This window comes from Coregonus lavaretus (genome assembly GCF_964263955.1).
Source record: "Coregonus lavaretus genome assembly, chromosome: 9".
NCBI classification, from domain to species: Eukaryota; Metazoa; Chordata; class Actinopteri; order Salmoniformes; family Salmonidae; genus Coregonus; species Coregonus lavaretus.
Genome location: NC_139996.1, coordinates 9,035,631 through 9,055,181, shown reverse-complemented (window position 1 = coordinate 9,055,181; position 19,551 = coordinate 9,035,631). Strand labels below are relative to the sequence as shown.

The following is a 19,551-nucleotide window of genomic DNA, read 5'->3' as shown; positions in this document are numbered from 1 at the left end:
CACCAAGAAGCAAGTAAGGTCATTTTTGGGCCTCGCTGGCTACTATAGACGCTTTATTGCAGATTTTGCTACCATAGCTGCACCGTTGACGGAGCTGACGACCAAACGGCACTCACGAATGGTGAAGTGGAACCCTGCGGCGGAGGCGGCTTTCCTCAACCTGAAGCGAGCACTCTGCTCCAGTCCGATCCTGGTGGCACCAGACTTCAAGAAGGAATTCATTGTCCAAGCGGATGCTTCGGAGGTGGGTCTGGGTGCTGTCCTCACCCAGGCACATGACGGTGAAGAACATCCCATTCTCTACCTAAGCAGAAAGTTACTTCCAAGAGAGAAGAACTATTCAACGGTGGAGAAAGAATGTCTGGCTGTAGTCTGGGCCCTGGAGTCCCTTCGGTTCTATCTCCTGGGCCGACGTTTCATGGTGGTATCTGATCACGCCCCTCTGCAGTGGATGGCCAAGAACAAGGAATCAAACAGTAGAGTAACCAGATGGTTTTTGAGCTTGCAACCGTTTAACTTTTCTGTTGTCCACAGGGCTGGCAAGCACCACGGCAATGCGGACGCCCTCTCCCGGCGTGATGCCTTCTTCGCTGCCTTTACCCCGACGAGGACGTCGGTCCCGAGGAGGGGGATGTGTGATGTCACGAGAGGCTGTGTCCTGGAGGGACGTTACATCCCCCTGAGGTGGCTGCAAACCCAGACAGCTATGGCTCCATCTGCTGGTATGGTCGGGAACTCCACCCCTCTATGGCCAATCTTCCCACGCAGCTGAAACAAATCAGGAGCTGATGAGCTGAAGGGTTTGGGAAGGGAAGAGACACACGGAGAGGGTGTGTGGGGGGTGAAGAAACACAGTCTCCAACCTGGGCTCTCTGGAGGACAAGAGTGCTGCACGTCCACTTCCATGAGGAATATAAGGATTTGGAGATACTTACCTTTGGGAAATACTCACCTTTGGATATATGCACCTGTGGAAATACGTGAGAGACATTTGGAAGGACTTTTTGCTGGGTTGGCCACTAGCTGCAACGTGGACTACAGTAAGGCTGGGGAAAAGTTATCTGAGCGAGTGAGAATTATGATTTTGGACGTGGAAGAGACATCCCTGAACTGTTAACCCTTAAAGAGCCACAAGAGAACAGAATTTTGTTATATTTTCGTTAATTTCCCAAGACCTTTAATAAAAATCCTTGTTTTGTTTGAACCTTGTCTCCTTGCACTACTTGAGCAATCCCGCTGAAAGCCGTGTAGCCTCTCGTGACGTCACACCATATAGAAGGAAGAAATCTTGTGAGGAACTGGCTGAGCCCATCATCATCTGGTAGTCAGCCACAGCAGCATACATACAGTGGTTCTTCCTTTAAAAGTTGCGTCATACTGCAGCACAGCTTGCAGGGTGCTGTGTAATGGTATGGCATGTTAGAGTGCATGACATCATATTATTTTACTGTCAGCCATTGTTGCCATTAGTGCTAGTTTGAACACCAGAGAGCATCTTTGAGAAGCTAAGTTACTGAAATGACATGGAGCTGTAGGCCTAAGTCCTGTTTACTGTAGCTGTTTTAGCCTAACTTACTTATTGGCATAAAGGCCCAGTTCAATATACAGTATATCAATCAATCATTCATTCATTTGTGAATGTCATCACACAAGTCATCCATGTCTTTAAATACAGTCAAGCATTTTAGTTATAAAACGAAATAACAAAAGGACGCCTTGAATAATTAAACAATGAATAAACCCCAACATGTCGGCTAAAGCGATTGAATTCACGAATGCATTTGACCGTTTTTAATATTGGCTGTACAGACGAAACGTTTTTTGTTGTTGGTTAGAACAGACTATATGGGATTGATTATAATTTATTTTACAATTATTATAGTATTTGTTGTGCTGTTTATACTGTTAGATATGTAGCTTCATTAAATTGATTAATATTATGGTGTTTCTATTCCAAGAAAAACTAAAATGCATTTTACAGGAGCCCATGTAGGCCTCAGGGTTTCCATTAGGAAAATATGGCGCTGTCCAACGTGATCGGTCGGGTGGTAGGCCTAGGCTACTAAGCGACTGCGAGTGAAGAGCAAAATAATCCTAACATTTCCACAGCCTGATTGTAGGCTAACCAATACCCAAATGGAGATTCAGTGAAAATAAACATCTGATTGATTTATCAAGACCAGTCCCCATGCTTGTCTCAAAGCAGCGCGGAACGATGCTGAAATAGTTGACCACACGCAGGTAGGCCATTGCTTCAAACGTATTATAACAATTGGATGACTTTGTGTGTTTCAGTTAGCAACAATGTTGCCTTCATTAGCCTACTTAATTCCAGTGTCTGTCATTCAGTGATATTTATTCCCATAGTAATTCATTATGGATCCATCCAGACGTGGTTTTTAGAGGGAGAGAAACCAAAAGCCCACCATGCCTATTTTTTGAAAAACGTCAGTCCACATGTCAAGTGTAATTGCGCCATTGTATTTACCCAAGTTCTCACTCAACTCCATTAATTTACGAAAAGATAGTCAATTTGCGCCACAGTTTAAACTACCGATAGATCAGCGTTCCAACTCCTCCTTGTGATAGTGTGGTGCAATGACAGAATGACGCAATTTACCACCATCTGCCACCATCTGCCACCATCTACCACCATCTACCACAAACGGTTGCGGCATAAGCTGGAAACTTTTAAAGGAAGAACCTTTTAGATGGGAGAATAGGCCCATATACAGTTCAACTTCAACAGGGTTTCCCCAATATTCATTTAGCAGTATTTAAAAAGAGTATATATATATACACACACTACCGTTCAAAAGTTTTGGGGTCACTTAGAAATGTCCTTGTTTTTGAAAGAACAGCAATTTTTTGGTCCATTAAAATAACATCAAATTTATCAGAAATACAGTGTTGACACTGTTAATGTTGTAAATGGCTAATGTAGCTGGAAACGGCTGATTTTTAATGGAATATCTACATAGGCGTACAGAGGCCCATTATCAGCAACATTCAGTCCTGTGTTCCAATGGCACGTTGTGTGTGCTAATCCAAGTTTATCATTTTAAAAAAAGGCTAGTTGATCATTGGAAAACCCTTCTGCAATTATGTTAGCACAGCTGAAAACTGTTGTGCTGATTAAAGAAGCAATAAAACTGGCCTTCTTGAGTATCTGAAGCATCAGCAATTGTTGCTTTGATTACAGGCTCAAAATGGCCAGAAACAAAGAACTTTCTTCTGAAACTCGTCAGTCTATTCTTGTTCTGAGAAATGAAGGCTATTCCATGCGAGAAATTGCCAAGAAACTGAAGATCTCGTACAACGCTGTGTACTACACCCTCACAGAACAGTGCAAACTGGCTCTAACCGGAATAGAAAGAGGAGTGGGAGGCCCCGGTGCACAACTAAGCAAGAGGACAAATACATTAGTGTCTAGTTTGAGAAACAGGCGCCTCACAGGTCCTCAACTGGCAGCTTCATTAAATAGTACCCGCAAAACACCAGTCTCAACGTCAACAGTGAAGAGGCGACTCCAGGATGCTGACCTTCTAGGCAGAGTTGCAAAGAAAAAGCCATTTCTCAGTCTGCCCATCTTAATCTTTACTTTTTATTGGCCAGTCTGCGATATGGCTTTTTCTTTGCAACTCTGCCTAGAAGGTCAGCATCCGGTAGTCACCTCTTTACTGTTGACGTTGAGACTGGTGTTTTGCGGGTACTATTTAATGAAGCTGCCAGTTGAGGCTACAGGACAATAGGCAAGCAGCTTGGTGAGAATGCAAGTTCAAGATGTCGGTCAATCACCCTCGGTCTGGGGCTCCATGCAAGATCTCACCTCGTGGGGCATCAATGATCATGAGGAAGGTGAGGGATCAGCCCAGAACTACACGGCAGGACCTGGTCAATGTCCTGAAGAGAGCTGGGACCACAGTCTCAAAGAAAACCATTAGTAACACACTACGCCGTCATGGATTAAAATCCTGCAGTGCACGCAAGGTCCCCCTGCTAAAGCCAGCGCATGTCCAGGCCCGTCTGAAGTTTGCCAATGACCATCTGGATGATCCAGAGGAGGAATGGGAGAAGGTCATGTGGTCTGATGAGACAAAAATAGAGCTTTTTGGTCTAAACTCCACTCGCTGTGTTTGGAGGAAGAAGAAGGATGAGTACAACCCCAAGAACACCATCCCAACCGTGAAGCATGGAGGTGGAAACATCATTCTTTGGAAATGCTTTTCTGCAAAGGGGACAGGACGACTGCACCGTATTGAGGGGAGGATGGATGGGGCCATGTATCGCGAGATCTTGGCCAACAACCTCCTTCCCTCATGATAAAAATTACAGACCTCTACATGCTTTGTAAGTAGGAAAACCTGCAAAATCGGCAGTGTATCAAATACTTGTTCTCCCCACTGTATATGTGTGTGTGTATATATATATATATATATATATATATATATATATATATATATATATATATATATATATATATATATATATATATATATATACACACACACACACACACATATACACACACACCTGTTCTGAAAGGCCCCAGAGTCTGCAACAACACTAAGCAAGGGGCACCACCAAGCAAGCAGCACCATGAAGACCAAGGAGCTCTCCAAACAGGTCAGGGACAAAGTTGTGGAGAAGTACAGATCAGGGTTGGGTTATAAAAAATTATCCGAAACTTTGAACGTCCCACGGAGTACCATTAAACCCATTATTAAAAAATTGAAAGAATATGGCACCACAACAAACCTGACAAGAGAGGGCCGCCCACCAAAACTCACAGACCAGGCAAGGAGGGCATTAATCAGAGGCAACAAAGAGACCAAAGATAACCCTGAAGGAGCTGCAAAGCTCCACAGCGGAGATTGGAGTATCTGTCCGTAGGACCACTTTAAGCCGTACACTCCACAGAGCTGGGCTTTATGGAAGTGTGGCCAGAAAAAAAGCCATTGCTTAAAGAAAAAAATAAGCAAACACGTTTGGTGTTCGCCAAAAGGCATGTGGGAGACTCCCCAAACATATGGAAGAAGGTACTCTGGTCAGATGAGACTAAAATTGAGCGTTTTGGCCATCAAGGAAAACGCTATGTCTGGTGCAAACCCAACACCTCTCATCACCCCGAGAACACCATCCCCACAGTGAAGCATGGTGGTGGCAGCATCATGCTGTGGGGATGTTTTTCATCAGCAGGAACTGGGAAACTGGTCAGAATTGAAGGAATGATGGATGGCGCTAAATACAGGGAAATTATTGAGGGAAACCTGTTTCAGTCTTCCAGAGATGAGACTGGGACGGAGGATGACCTTTCAGCAGGACAATGACCCTGAGCATACTGCTAAAGCAACACTCGAGTGGTTTAAGGGGAAACATTTAAATGTCTTGGAATGGCCTAGTCAAAGCCCAGACCTCAATCCAATTGAGAATCTGTGGTATGACTTAAAGATTGTTGTACACCAGCGGAACCCATCCAACTTGAAGGAGCTGAAGCAGTTTTGCCTTGAAGAATGGGCAAAAATCCCAGTGGCTAGATGTGCCAAGCTTATAGAGACATACCCCAAGAGACTTGCAGCTGTAATTGCTGCAAAAGGTGTCTCTACGAAGTATTGACTTTGGGGGGGTGAATAGTTATGCACGCTCAAGTTCTGTTTTGTCGTCTTATTTCTTATTTGTTTCACACAAAAAAATATTTTGCATCTTCAAAGTGGTAGGCATGTTGTGTAAATCAAATGATACAATCCCCCAAATTTTTTATTTTAATTCCAGGTTGTAAGGCAACAAAATAGGAAAATTGCCAAGGGGGGTGAATACTTTCGGAAGCCACTGTATTTTTTTTCAACAGATGGCTTCCTGAAGCTGTTCGTTCGTTATGTCGATTATATCACACGTGCGCTGCACACATATAGCCTATAGATCAGTGGTCACCAACCGGTCTATCTTTAAGGCATTCCTAGTCGATCACCAAATATTTCTGTAGAAAAGCCAACCATAAAGGCTTGCGCTCCTTTTTTAATAATATTCACATTGCGCTGTTGGCGGTAGTTGCACTTGATTCAGCAGCCCTGCTCACCGGGTAGGCAAAGTGTTCCCATATTGAACCATTTCATTTGTCTGAAAAGACAAAGTCAGTCTGCCTGGCGGACCGGGAAATCTGTGGCTAAATCGAGTTTGACTACTGCGCTGGCCAATCGGATAGCTCAAATCACCGTTCCTACAGCTTCCACGACCCCAGCAAAGTTTGATACTAGCCTACGTGAGATTTCATAACTTGTAAAAACCTGATTAGAGAGAGACTGTCAAAGAATACAGCAAAGAGCTGCAGTTATGAGTTCATGTCTACATTTTTATTAAATAAATGTTTATTGGTCACATACACATATTTTGCAGATGTTATTGCGGGTGTAGCGAAATGCTTGTGTTCCTAGCTCCAACAGTGCAGTAGTATCTAACAATTCACAACAATACACAAATCTAAAAGTAAAAGAATGGAATAAAGAAATATATAAATATTAGGATGAGCAATGTCAGAGTGGCATTGACTAAAATACAGTAGAATAGAATACATATACATTTGAGATGAGTAAAGCAGTGTGTAAACATCATTAAAGTGACTAGTGTTCCATTATTAAAGTGGCCAGTGATTCCATGTCTATGTACATAGGGCAGCAGCCTCTAAGGAGCAGGGTTGAGTAGCCGGGTGGTAGCCGGCTAGTGATGGCTATTTAACAGTCTGATGGCCATGAGATAGAAGCTGTTTTTCAATCTCTCGGTCCCAGCTTTGACGCACCTGTACTGACCTCGTCTTCTGGATGATAGCGTGGTGAACTGGCCGTTGCTCGGGTGGTTGATGTCCTTGATCTTTTTGGCCTTCCTGTGACATTTATTCAGCACCGTCACTGTTTTTATTCAACACTATTAAAAAACATGAAATGCGCTTCTCCCTACTTCCACTTGCACTGCAGCTGCAATTAATGAGTAGCCAAGTGTATCGATAGCAGCTCGTCGTGTCTATTTTAATACAGAGGAATATTTCACTTTCTCTGGTCATAGGAACATGAATTTGTGCAGATGCGGTGCGACATCAGGTGGAAGACTGTGTCCCGTCTCTCTGGTCAGTCTCACCAAAGGAAAGGAAGGAGAGAGCAGGGACCGTGAGAGGCGGACCCTCTGCTGAGACTAATGCAGTGTTCAAAACAACTGGGAACTAGGAAATCTCAGACTTCCGGCTTCAGTGCGTTCAAGAGATCCGACAGGGAAAAATAAGTTTTTTATCGTCATCCAACTCTGAATTCCAAGTTGGAAACTCTGGCATCTTTCTAGAGCTCAGACTTTCTGACCTGAAGATCACTGACGTCATGATCTGACCTCGTCCGTCCCCCCGTCCCCCCCCACCAACACCAACTGATCTATTTTGTTATCAAAGCTCGAGTTTTTAAATACAATATGGTCTGAGAAGAACAATATTGGCAGGCCAGGCATATAGTCAATATGCTGTGATAATGTCTGCCATTAGGCCTACTGCACAAACCTAATTTCTACAGAACTGTGATTATTACGTTAAATGATAAAAAATGTAAGTCTGAGCGGTAGATCACAGCTTGATTTTTTACTGCGAAAGTGATCTTGACTTAGAAAAGGTTGGTGACCACTGCTATTGATAATCTGTTGTTTGCGAGAGCAAACAGCTGGTTGTGGTGTGGAGCGGAAAGTGGTTCAAAGTGTTGGTTAAATATGTGCGATGCGCAATTCAGTCAGTATTCAGTCAATAGTCTACCCTGAAAATCTGACATTTCCTCTAGGCTATTTTGTCCTTGAAAAGTAATTGAAGTTATGGTAGCCGATTTATAAGTTACTACTGCTCCAATATAATTATGTGATTTCATTTCTGATCATTTTTTATGAGAGATGTATGTAGGCTCTTTCGTTTGTTTCCCGCCGTTTCAATTGAAGGGTGTTGCGCTAGTCTGTTGTGCTTGTTGAGGTAAATAAAATGTTGGCTTCAACTTGATTTTCCATACAAAGCGTTCCATTACAAAGGGAACCCGTTTTTTGGTCACTTTCTCGTAAAAAATATTTTAAAAAAACTCTTCAACATCTCAAATGGCGAGTTCATGTGTTTGTGTCGGGAGCTGTGGCGAGAAGTGCTAGACATCTCTCTCCAATAGTGTGTACTGGCTACCGCCAAGTCCTGCATATTAATTATGTGAATAGTTTGCCCTTTGTTTGTCAATGTATTATCAACTGTTTCTCCTGTCTTGAATGAAGAGGTCATATTTTGCAATCTCTAGACTAGGCTCGCCTCCATCTTTTGTGTTGTGAAACCCTCCCTATGTTCTCCATCCAGTCAAAGACAGTACAGTATGTAGATAGGCTAAAACTGCTTCTCCAATAGAAATCCCCGATCACACATGAAGGCAATGTCATGGCGATGTTGGCTAGCTAAGCTCATGAGTAGAAATACGTTATGGGGTCAAACAGTCGTCTCGCCCCCGAACTGCGCATGTGCAGGCCGTCAAATCAAAGGCACTACTTCGATATAAAGTCGTTTTTGAAAAAAATAAAAATGTGTCAGTTTGTCACTTCCACAAGGTTGGAGTAATAACATTTTCAACTACTTAAGTCATTGGCTCGACTCTAGCTTGTGCCTCAAGATTTATCATACCCCAAACCCTGGCCTGGTCAGTTTGGTCTGTTTCGCAAGCGTTCCCGGTAGTCTCTGGGTTTAGAAATTCTGTGATCCAGTAGCGGAACTAGATTGCATGAAGACGACCGATGGCATAATGAAGTACGGCGTAATTAAATATGTCACGATGTAAACGTGCCTCGTACACAACGGTTGCTTCACACTGCATGTGTTCTGGCAGAAGTCCATTAATTTCATTGGGAGGCAATCCGCACCGCTGCAACTCAACTGCTGGACTAGGTGGCAGTGTGTGGCACTACATGCAGTGTGTCACATGCTTTGGATTTTTTTCCAACTTGTGGTTGCTAATGTGTATATGCCCGATATCTAGCCAGCATTTTCAGTACTTGATGCACGTGCTTCACTTTTCAACTAGCTAAAAGCTTGTTGGAGTCTGTGTGTGTACTTCCGTTTGTCACGAGTTGTAAATATTGAACGCATTGTCAATGGAGAAGTCCGCAATGCTACGTTGGGGGTGCCGCATTTTATGCCTCGATCACACCTACAGTGCCATTGCGTTTTGGTATACCAGAAGTACATTATACATCAAATTGTATGCGTAGACAGCTTGATGGTAGCAGAAGGTGAATGTTGAACTTTTGTTGCACACATATCCAGATGATGCTGCGTACCATTTTGCTCAATGAAACTGTAGGTGTGCTCGAGGCGCTACCATTTCTGTCAAGCCATCTACTCATACAATTTGATGCATACCTTTGATTAATGCAATGTACGCACCACACAGAACGCACTGCCTCTGCAACCCAATGCTGTAAGACAAATGCAGCGTTCCATTGGAGATGAATGTACTTCTGGTGTACCAAAACGCAATAACGATGTAGGCGTGATCAAGGCATAAAACGTGGCTCCCCAAAGTAGCGTTGCGGACTGCTCCATTGCCAATGAATGACTTCCGCCGGAACGTAAAGAGTTGCATCTGGTGGACATGAGGCGTACCTAAGATGTACCTGCGCGCGGTGTTCAATTACGATAATGCCAGCAAGCAAAATATTTAAAACTAGATAGCTAAGTAGTTGTAAGCCCAACTCCTCTGTGGGACTAGATTGATGTGTGGGACCCATCTGTCTATCTCCTCATTTGAATTCCACGCTGTCACAGTCACTAGCCCATTTAAGCTTAATATCCTTGTCATCTATCGCCCTCCAGGTTCCCTTGGAGAGTTCATCAATGAGCTTGACGCCTTGATAAGTTCCTTTCCTGAGGATGGCTCACCCTTCACAGTCTTGGGGGATTTCAACCTCCCCACGTCTACATTTGACTCATTTCTCTCTGCCTCCTTCTTTCCACTCCTCTCCTCTTTTGACCTCACCCTCTCACCATCCCCCCCCACTCACAAGGCAGGCAATACGCTTGACTTCATCTTTACTAGATGTTGCTCTTCTACTAATCTCACTGCAACTCCCCTCCATGTCTCCGACCACTACTTTGTATCCTTTTCTCTCTCGCTCTCCTCCAACACTACTCACTCTGCCCCTACACAGATGGTAACGCGCCGCCGCAACCTTCGCTCTCTCTCTCCCACTACTCTCTCCTCTTCCATCCTATCATCTCTTCCCTCTGCTCAATCCTTCTCCCTCCAATCTCCTGATTCTGCCTCCTCAACCCTCCTCTCCTCCCTTTCTGCATCCTTTGACTCCCTGTGTCCCCTATCCTCCCGGCCGGCTCGGTCCTCCCCTCCAGCTCTGTGGCTTGATGACTCATTGCGAGCTCACAGAACAGAGCTCCGGGCAGCTGAGCGGAAATGGAAGAAAACTAAACTCCCTGCCGACCTGGAATCTTTTCACTCCCTCCTCTCTACATTTTCTTCATCTGTTTCTGCTGCTAAGGCCACTTTCTACCACTCTAAATTCCAAGCATCTGCCTCTAACCCTAGGAAGCTCTTTGCCACATTCTCCTCACTGCTGAATCCCCCCCCCCCCCTCCTCCCTCTCTGTGGATGACTTTGTCAACCACTTTGAAAAGAAGGTTGACGACATCCGATCCTCGTTTGTTAAGTCTAATGACACTGCTGGTCCTGCTCACACTGCCCTACCCTATGCTTTGACTTCTTTCTCCCCTCTCTCTCCAGATAAAATCTTGCGACTAGTGACTGCAGGCCGCCCAACAACCTGCCCGCTTGACCCCATCCCCTCCTCTCTTCTCCAGACCATCTCCGGTGACCTTCTCCCCTACCTCACCTCGCTGATCAACTCATCCTTGACCGCTGGCCATGTCCCTTCCGTCTTCAAGAGAGCGAGAGTTGCACCCCTTCTCAAAAAACCAACACTCGATCCCACTGATGTCAACAACTACAGACCAGTATCCCTTCTTTCTTTTCTTTCCAAAACTATTGAGCGTGCCGTCTTTAGCCAACTCTCTTGGAATCTCTCTCAGAATGACCTTCTTGATCCAAACCAGTCAGGTTTCAGGACTGGTCATTCAACTGAGACTGCTCTTCTCTGTGTCACGGAGGCTCTCCGCACTGCTAAAGCTAACTCTCTTTCCTCTGCTCTTGTCCTTCTAGACCTGTCTGCTGCCTTTGATACAGTGAACCATCAGATCCTCCTCTCCACCCTCTCCGAGCTGGGCATCTCCGGCGCGGCTCACTCCTGGATTGCGTCCTACCTGACCGGTCGCTCCTACCAAGTGGCGTGGCGAGAAGCTGTCTCCGCACCACGTGCTCTCACCACTGGTGTCCCCCAGGGCTCAGTTCTAGGCCCTCTCCTTTTCTCCCTATACACCAAGTCACTTGGCTCTGTCATATCCTCACATGGCCTCTCCTATCATTGCTACGCTGACGATACACAACTAATCTTCTCCTTTCCCCCTTCTGATAACCAGGTGGCGAATCGCATCTCTGCATGTCTGGCCGACATATCAGTATGGATGACGGATCACCACCTCAAGCTGAACCCTGGCAAGACGGAGCTGCTCTTCCTCCCGGGGAAGGACTGCCCGTTCCATGATCTCGCCATCACGGTTGACAACTCCGTTGTGTCCTCCTCCCAGAGTGCGAAGAGCCTTGGCGTGACCCTGGACAACACCCTGTCGTTCTCCGCCAACATCAAGGCGGTGACCCGATCCTGCAGGTTCATGCTCTACAACATTCGGAGAGTACGACCCTGCCTTACACAGGAAGCGGCACAGGTCCTAATCCAGGCACTTGTCATCTCCCGTCTGGATTACTGCAACTCGCTGTTGGCTGGGCTCCCTGCCTGTGCCATTAAACCCCTACAACTCATCCAGAATGCCGCAGCCCGTCTGGTGTTCAACCTTCCCAAGTTCTCTCACGTCACCCCCCTCCTCCGCACACTCCACTGGCTTCCAGTTGAAGCTCGCATCCGTTACAAGACCATGGTGCTTGCCTATGGAGCAGTGAGGGGAACGGCACCTCCGTACCTTCAGGCTCTGATCAGTCCCTACACCCAGGCGAGGGCATAGCGTTCATCCACCTCTGGCCTGCTGGCTCCCCTTCCTCTGCGGAAGCATAGTTCCCGCTCAGCCCAGTCAAAGCTGTTCGCTGCTCTGGCACCCCAATGGTGGAACAAGCTCCCTCACGACGCCAGGACAGCGGAGTCACTCACCACCTTCCGGAGACATTTGAAACCCCACCTCTTTAAGGAACACCTGGGATAGGATAAAGTAATCCTTCTACCCCCCCCCCCCCAAAAAAAAAAAAAAGTATAATTGTAAAGTGGTTATCCCACTGGCTATAGGGTGAATGCACCAATTTGTAGTCGCTCTGGATAAGAGCGTCTGCTAAATGACGTAAATGTGCCCTTGAGCAAGGCACTTAACCCTAATTGCTCCTGTAAGTCGCTCTGGATAAGAGTGTCTGCTAAATGACTAAAATGTAAATGTAAATGTAATGTGTTCGTAGACCAATACTTTCAAGATACTTTATTCAGAGGTTTACGAAAAAAACATAGGTTGCTCCAGCTAACGTAGTCATAAACGGACTCGTGGAATAGGCCGGTCAATGAAGTGGTCATTCCAACACATAATGATAATTGTTCATGCTCCAATGTATGCAATGTGCAGTCAGTGAACTTCACCAGCAATCATGCATGTCTCTTTTTACAACAGTGTTAATTCACAATTGTCTTTATACAGCTATGATTTCATAAAGTTACAGCTAGTCGTTTTAGTCATGTGTACATTGATACTAACCTCCATCTGTTGATACCGACGTTGGCGGACCCAGCAAACCACGGATCCAAAATATAAACACATCGCACAGTGTCAGCGCCATTTAGAGCTTCCTGTAAAGCGGGATTATCGTGTAAACGCAGTCCCTTCCGAAACCAATGCACTGAATTCACAACCATGATTACAAGTTAGTCCATAGTAATACCAAAAACGACAAGATAAATCCTAAAATGTCTTCATTTTACGATGTAACAGACACGCGTTGAGTCTTCCAAGTTCGAGACCTGTCAACAACAGCACGAAATGCGGAATAGACGGATCAAAAGCACCACTACGTAACCACTTTCTTCTTCTCTCTTCCTCCATTGGCCAGAGAATGACCGTTCAGCTCAGCGTCAATTGGTTGCTTCGCACGTGTTATACCAGAATGCCACGTTTTCTGAAAGTGGAACCCTTCTTATTATAGCTCAATGAGTGGAACACAGATAGAAGAAGGAGCGTTAGTTATAATTGTTAAATTCTAATAGTTTTTTGTTGATGTTGTTTTTGTCTTCTCACTTTTGTTTATTGTTTATTTCACTTGCTTTGGCAATGTAAACACATGTTTGAATTGAATATAACAGAGAGAAAGAGGTGAAGCGAGAGAGATAACTGTGCCCAAAATCTGTCTTCTCCAGCAGGTGGCATTTTTGTTGTTGTTTTTCGTTCACCAAGTGAAGAGGTTAATGAGAGAGTGTCGAATTTGGTTAACAACCAATGTATGGCTTATTTGCTACGTGTGGCTTATTTGTTCGAATATACGTTTCGTAATGCTTAAAGTTGTTACGAGTGTACTGATATAAGTAGGACACGTGACATCCCGGAAACTTTGGAAAAACAACAACACTTTATATCGGAGTTGTGCCTGGCAGTCACACGCGTATCTGCCCTTTCATTGGCTAGAATTGTCCCACCTGATCTTGCCTCCTCCCGACTGCCTTCCATTTTTGAAGACATTTATTTTCATGGTTAGAGCCGCGACTTGAGTATCTTTCGGATCAATATAATGGATAATCTGTAGATATAAAAAATATTTGAGTGGAAGCTGTTCTGTAATATAGTTAGTAGATTGAAAGAGTGTTTGCCCTAACATTGATTTAAGATCAGCGCCCAATGTCTCATGTCTCAGATTTTAGCAGTGAGTGTAATCCAACATCTAACTGCTCTTGGACCAGTTATTATGGAAACAATTTACAGTACTCGTATTTTGTCAGTCGATCACAGTCCTGTGCTGTGGTAACGTTGCAGGGTTATAGATGAACAATAAGCAATGGAAGCAACTGAAGGTATCCACCGATGTACTCTTAAAGGTTACCATTAATGTGTCTGCTTAGTGATCTGTGCATTGACCTACATTACGTCAAGTATTTAGACCAAAAATGAACTGAACCAGAGAAGGGCGGCCTGAACCCTAGCGGAATAGTCTGAACCTGCCCTGGCAAAAAGTTTTCAATGTGAAGTCTATACTACCCTCTAGTGGTGAGTTATATTAATTGCAGAACGTTTCAATACAGAAAGATCAAATCACTTTTTTTTTTGCCACATGCGCTGAATACAACAGGTGTAGATATTACAGTGAATGCAGTGCAAATAGTCCGGGTAGCCATGATTAGCTGTTCAGGAGTCTTATGGCTTGGGGGTAGAAGCTGTTGAGAAGCCTTTTGGACCTAGACTTGGCGCTCCGGTACCGCTTGCGCCGTGCGGTAGCAGAGAACAGTCTATGGACTAGGGTGGCTTGAGTCTTTGACCATTTTTAGGGCCTTCCTCTGACACCGCCTGGTATAGATGTCCTGGATGGCAGGAAGCAGGTGGTGATGCAACCAGTCAGGATGCTCTCGATGGTGCAGCTGTATAACTTTTTGAGGATCTGAGGACCCATGCCAAATCTTTTCAGTCTCCTGAGGGGGAATAGGTTTTGTCGTGCCCTCTTCACAACTGTCTTGGTGTGTTTGGACCATGATAGTTCGTTGGTGATGTGGACACCAAGGAACTTGAAGCTCTCAACCTGTTCCACTACAGCCCCGTCGATGAGAATGGGGGCGTGCTCAGTCTTCATTTTTTTCCTGTAGTCCACAATCATCTTTGTCTTGATAAATAATAATAATAACATAATATGCCATTTAGCAGACGCTTTTATCCAAAGCGACTTACATTCATGCGTGCATACATTTTTTAATTTATTGTGTATGGGTGGTCCCGGGGATCGAACCCACTACCTTGGCGTTACAAGCGCCGTGCTCTACCAGCTGAGCTACAGAGGACCACAATTGATCACGTTGAGGGAGAGGTTGTTATCCTGGCACCACACGGCCAGGTCTCTGACCTCCTCCCTATAGGCTGTCTCATCGTTGTCAGTGATCAGGCCTACCACTGTTGTGTCGTCGGCAAACTTAATGATGGTGTTGGAGTCGTGCCTGGCCATGCAGTCATGGGTGAACAGGAGGGGACTGAGCACGCACCCTTGAGGGGCCCCCGTGTTGAGGATCAGTGTGGCAGATGTGTTGTTACCTACCCTTATCTCAGATGTACAAGTGCATTCCTTTCTTATATCTGACCTCACAAGCTAAGGGGAGTTTTCTTTTCAGCCTTGGGGAAAATATGATTTTTAATCAGTCTTATATGGCCCAAAGTATGTAATCATGTGGAGAATGGAACCCCACAAAATATCCACCCTCATCCATGACCAAAATGAGAAAATACAATTTTGAGTTCATTATTCAGATCACATCAAGAGAGAGTATGATGGAGACATTTACAGTTACAGTATTTTGATTTCAGGTGTGAGACGCTTTAACCACCAGGTGGTATGTTTATCCAAGTTATGTTAGAGAACAGCTTCTCACTCTCTCTCTATATATCTCCATCTCCAACTCTCTCTCTCTCTCTCTCTCTCTCTCTCTCTCTCTCTCTCTCTCTCTCTCTCTCTCTCTCTCTCTCTCTCTCTCTCTCTCTCTCTCTCTCTCTCTCTCTCTCTCTCTCTCTCTCTCTCTCTCTCTCTCTCTCTCTCTCTCTCTCTCTCTCTCTCTCTCTCTCTCTCTCTCTCTCTCTCTCTGTGTGTGTGTGATGGTTGGGCAGAGCTTCACACAGAAAGATCTAACAGATGTAGCAGCATTGAGGTGCTGATCTAACTTCACATCCTGTTTTTCTGCAGCATGCCAATGTGAGCCTTCTGCAAGGGAAAGATATGGCTTATGATTTATCATCAGGATTGGTAGAATGACAAAGACTGACTTATATTAGCCCCATAAGAAAGGTGTGCATTCATGATCTACTAATGTACGAACACACACATCTATCACAAATAGGAAACTGTAGAACATTTGTTTTTTACTTGTCTGGAGCTGAAATCTACCAATCATTCTCCCCCACTGTAAATTACATTTACGTTCAGTAAAGTATTGTGGGCCTAACTTATCCTTTAGGTGGTGCTATAACCATTTATTATGATGGACCCCATAGGCCCCATTTAAGGATCCTCTTTTGAGGACAGTCCCTCAGGAATACATTGTATTATGAACAATGAACCAGAGCATGCTGCTTATCATCACTGTTTAAAAACGGAAGCTTGATGTGAAAAGGATGCATCAAACTATCAATCAAATGTATTAAGTTTAGGTTTGAATTTGTGTTTATCTTTGAAGTATATTTTATTTGTGTCTATTTTTATGAATTGCAGGATGATCTCAGGTCTCTGTGCATGCAGGAAGATTTCAGATGACCTTGTATTTGAAACTTTACCGCTTTATTTTTTTCTTCTAACTATTTCAACTATCTGGGATGATGACATCTCTTCAATAATTGTGTTAATCCCTCAATTTCGGTAATCCTTTTTTAATGCATTGGGGCCATATCAAGAGTGAACAGAAAGTACAGTATCTTTCAATGCATGCTAACACTGTGATTCCTCTAATCTCTCTAAAATTGACCAAGTGGAGAATGAATTGTATAGAGTAACAACCTCAGTCTCTGCTATGTAAATCTCTTTTTAATACGAAAAAAATAAATAAAATAGTTATCACATCTTGAACCGTAGGATGTTATAAAATGTTGACTGTGCCATTTTCCTACACTTCTAACTGGGAGACATTTGAGGGATATTGATCATATTCCGTCGCTACAGTGAGGGAAAAAAGTATTTGATCCCCTGCTGATTTTGTACGTTTGCCCACTGACAAAGAAATGATCAGTCTATAATTTTAATGGTAGGTTTATTTGAACAGTGAGAGACAGAATAACAACAAACAGTGAGAGACAGAATAAATAAAAAAAATCCAGAAAAACACATGTCAAAAATGTTATATATTGATTTGCATTTTAATGAGGGAAATAAGTATTATACCCCTCTGCAAAACATGACTTAGTACTTGGTGGCAAAACCCTTTTTGGCAATCACAGAGGTCAGACGTTTCTTGTAGTTGGCCACCAGGTTTGCACACATCTCAGGAGGGATTTTGTTCCACTCCTCTTTGCAGATTTTCTCCAAGTCATTAAGGTTTCGAGGCTGACATTTGGCAACTCGAACCTTCAGCTCCCTCCACAGATTTTCTATGGGATTAAGGTCTGGAGACTGGCTAGGCCACTCCAGGACCTTAATGTGCTTCTTCTTGAGCCACTCCTTTGTTGCCTTGGCCGTGTGTTTTGGGTCATTGTCATGCTGGAATACCCATCCACGACCCATTTTCAATGCCCTGGCCGAGGGAAGGAGGTTCTCACCCAAGATTTGACGGTACATGGCCCCGTCCATCGTCCCTTTGATGCGGTGAAGTTGTCATGTCCCCTTAGCAGAAAAACACCCCCAAAGCATAATGTTTCCACCTCCATGTTTGACGGTGGGGATGGTGTTCTTGGGGTCATAGGCAGCATTCCTCCTCCTCCAAACACGGCGAGTTGAGTTGATGCCAAAGAGCTCGATTTTGGTCTCATCTGACCACAACACTTTCACCCAATTCTCCTCTGAATCATTCAGATGTTCATTGGCATACTTCAGATTGCCCTGTATATGTGCTTTCTTGAGCAGGGGGACCTTGCGGGCGCTGCAGGATTTTAGTCCTTCACGGCGTAGTGTGTTACCAATTGTTTTCTTGGTGACTATGGTCCCAGCTGCCTTGAGATCATTGACAAGATCCTCCCGTGTAGTTCTGGGCTGATTCCTCACCGTTCTCATGATCATTGCAACTCCACGAGGTGAGATCTTGCATGGAGCCCCAGGCCGAGGGAGATTGACAGTTCTTTTGTGTTTCTTCCATTTGCGAATAATCGCACCAACTGTTGTCACCTTCTCACCAAGCTGCTTGGCGATGGTCTTGTAGCCCATTCCAGCCTTGTGTAGGTCTACAATCTTGTCCCTGACGTCCTTGGAGAGCTCTTTGGTCTTGGCCATGGTGGAGAGTTTGGAATCTGATTGATTGATTGCTTCTGTGGACAGGTGTCTTTTATACAGGTAACAAACTGAGATTAGGAGCACTCCCTTTAAGAGTGTGCTCCTAATCTCAGCTCGTTACCTGTATAAAAGACACCTGGGAGCCAGAAATCTTTCTGATTGAGAGGGGGTCAAATACTTATTTCCCTCATTAAAATGTAAATCAATTTATAACATTTTTGACATGCGTTTTTCTGGATTTTGTTGTTGTTATTCTGTCTCTCACTGTTCAAATAAACCTACCATTAAAATTATAGACTTATCCTTTCTTTGTCAGTGGGCAAACGTACAAAATCAGCAGGGGATCAAATACTTTTTTCCCTCACTGTATATTCCTCCCACCTATTCCTCCCACTTGAACTAATGATATATTCCACAGTGGAATGTGATAAATAGCTTGTCTTATAAAGATAGGAAATCACGCAGTCTTCTTATTTCTGTAACACAGTTATTTTAATCAGAGCAGCTAAACGCTCTGTGATTTAAACTTGATTTCACAGAAGCTGGAGCTGATGACATTTGGAATTTGATCTGGGATGTGATTACATTATCTAATGGTAAATGTAACACCTCTGAACACCTCAATGAAAGGCACAGCATCTACCGATGACGCTTATGGTACCTTTGAGTTTATGGTACATTTGGGGTTACATTTGGGCTGCCTGATATGACAAGATAATCATATGTGTTAGATACAATTTGTGTCTAAGAATTCAGTAATATTCAGCGAATGGTGCATTTGGGTAGTCTTTTTTAATGTATTTTTTTATGTAACAAATCTGTGTGGGAGGAATATTGCAAGCCTTTGCCTGCATTAAGCATGTTTTGATTGTTCCTTTTGTGAGACTATCTACTGTAGATCAAAGAGTAGGATCTCTGCAGGAAAATCACTGACGAAAATCACATATTATATATTATAAACTGGGTCATTATTGCTTAATTATATTATGCATAATGTGATTTAATAACAAGATACAGTTATATGATAGAATATTGACCTTGAATTTCACACCTTAAAGAATCCTATTAATACTTCCAGAACTACTTGAAGACCACTTTAAGTTTTCAGAATCCTATGAATACTTCCAGAACTACCTGAAGGCCACTTTAAGTTGCCTCCAATTCACCTCCTCCCAGGACCTTCTCCTTGTGGGAGAACAGGTGTTAGTGTGGACATGAAGCTAGGGTTAGGGTTGTGGTTGTAGTTGAGGCTAGGGTTAGGGTTGTGGTTGAGGCGAGGGTTAGGGTTGAACCG

The 19,551-nt window shown here is 44.0% G+C and overlaps 1 protein-coding gene across 1 annotated transcript in view; it reads right to left on the bottom strand.

Moving 5' to 3' along the window:
* Positions 1-13,199, bottom strand: part of cry2 (cryptochrome circadian regulator 2) — a 34,945-nt gene extending 21,746 nt beyond the window's left edge. Inside the window, exon 1 of the mRNA XM_084169420.1 lies at positions 12,860-13,199. Coding sequence (XP_084025546.1) covers positions 12,860-13,017 — 158 coding nt within the window. The 5' untranslated portion in view covers positions 13,018-13,199. The remainder of the gene's footprint in view (positions 1-12,859) is intronic.
* Positions 13,200-19,551: the final 6,352 nt, after the last annotated feature.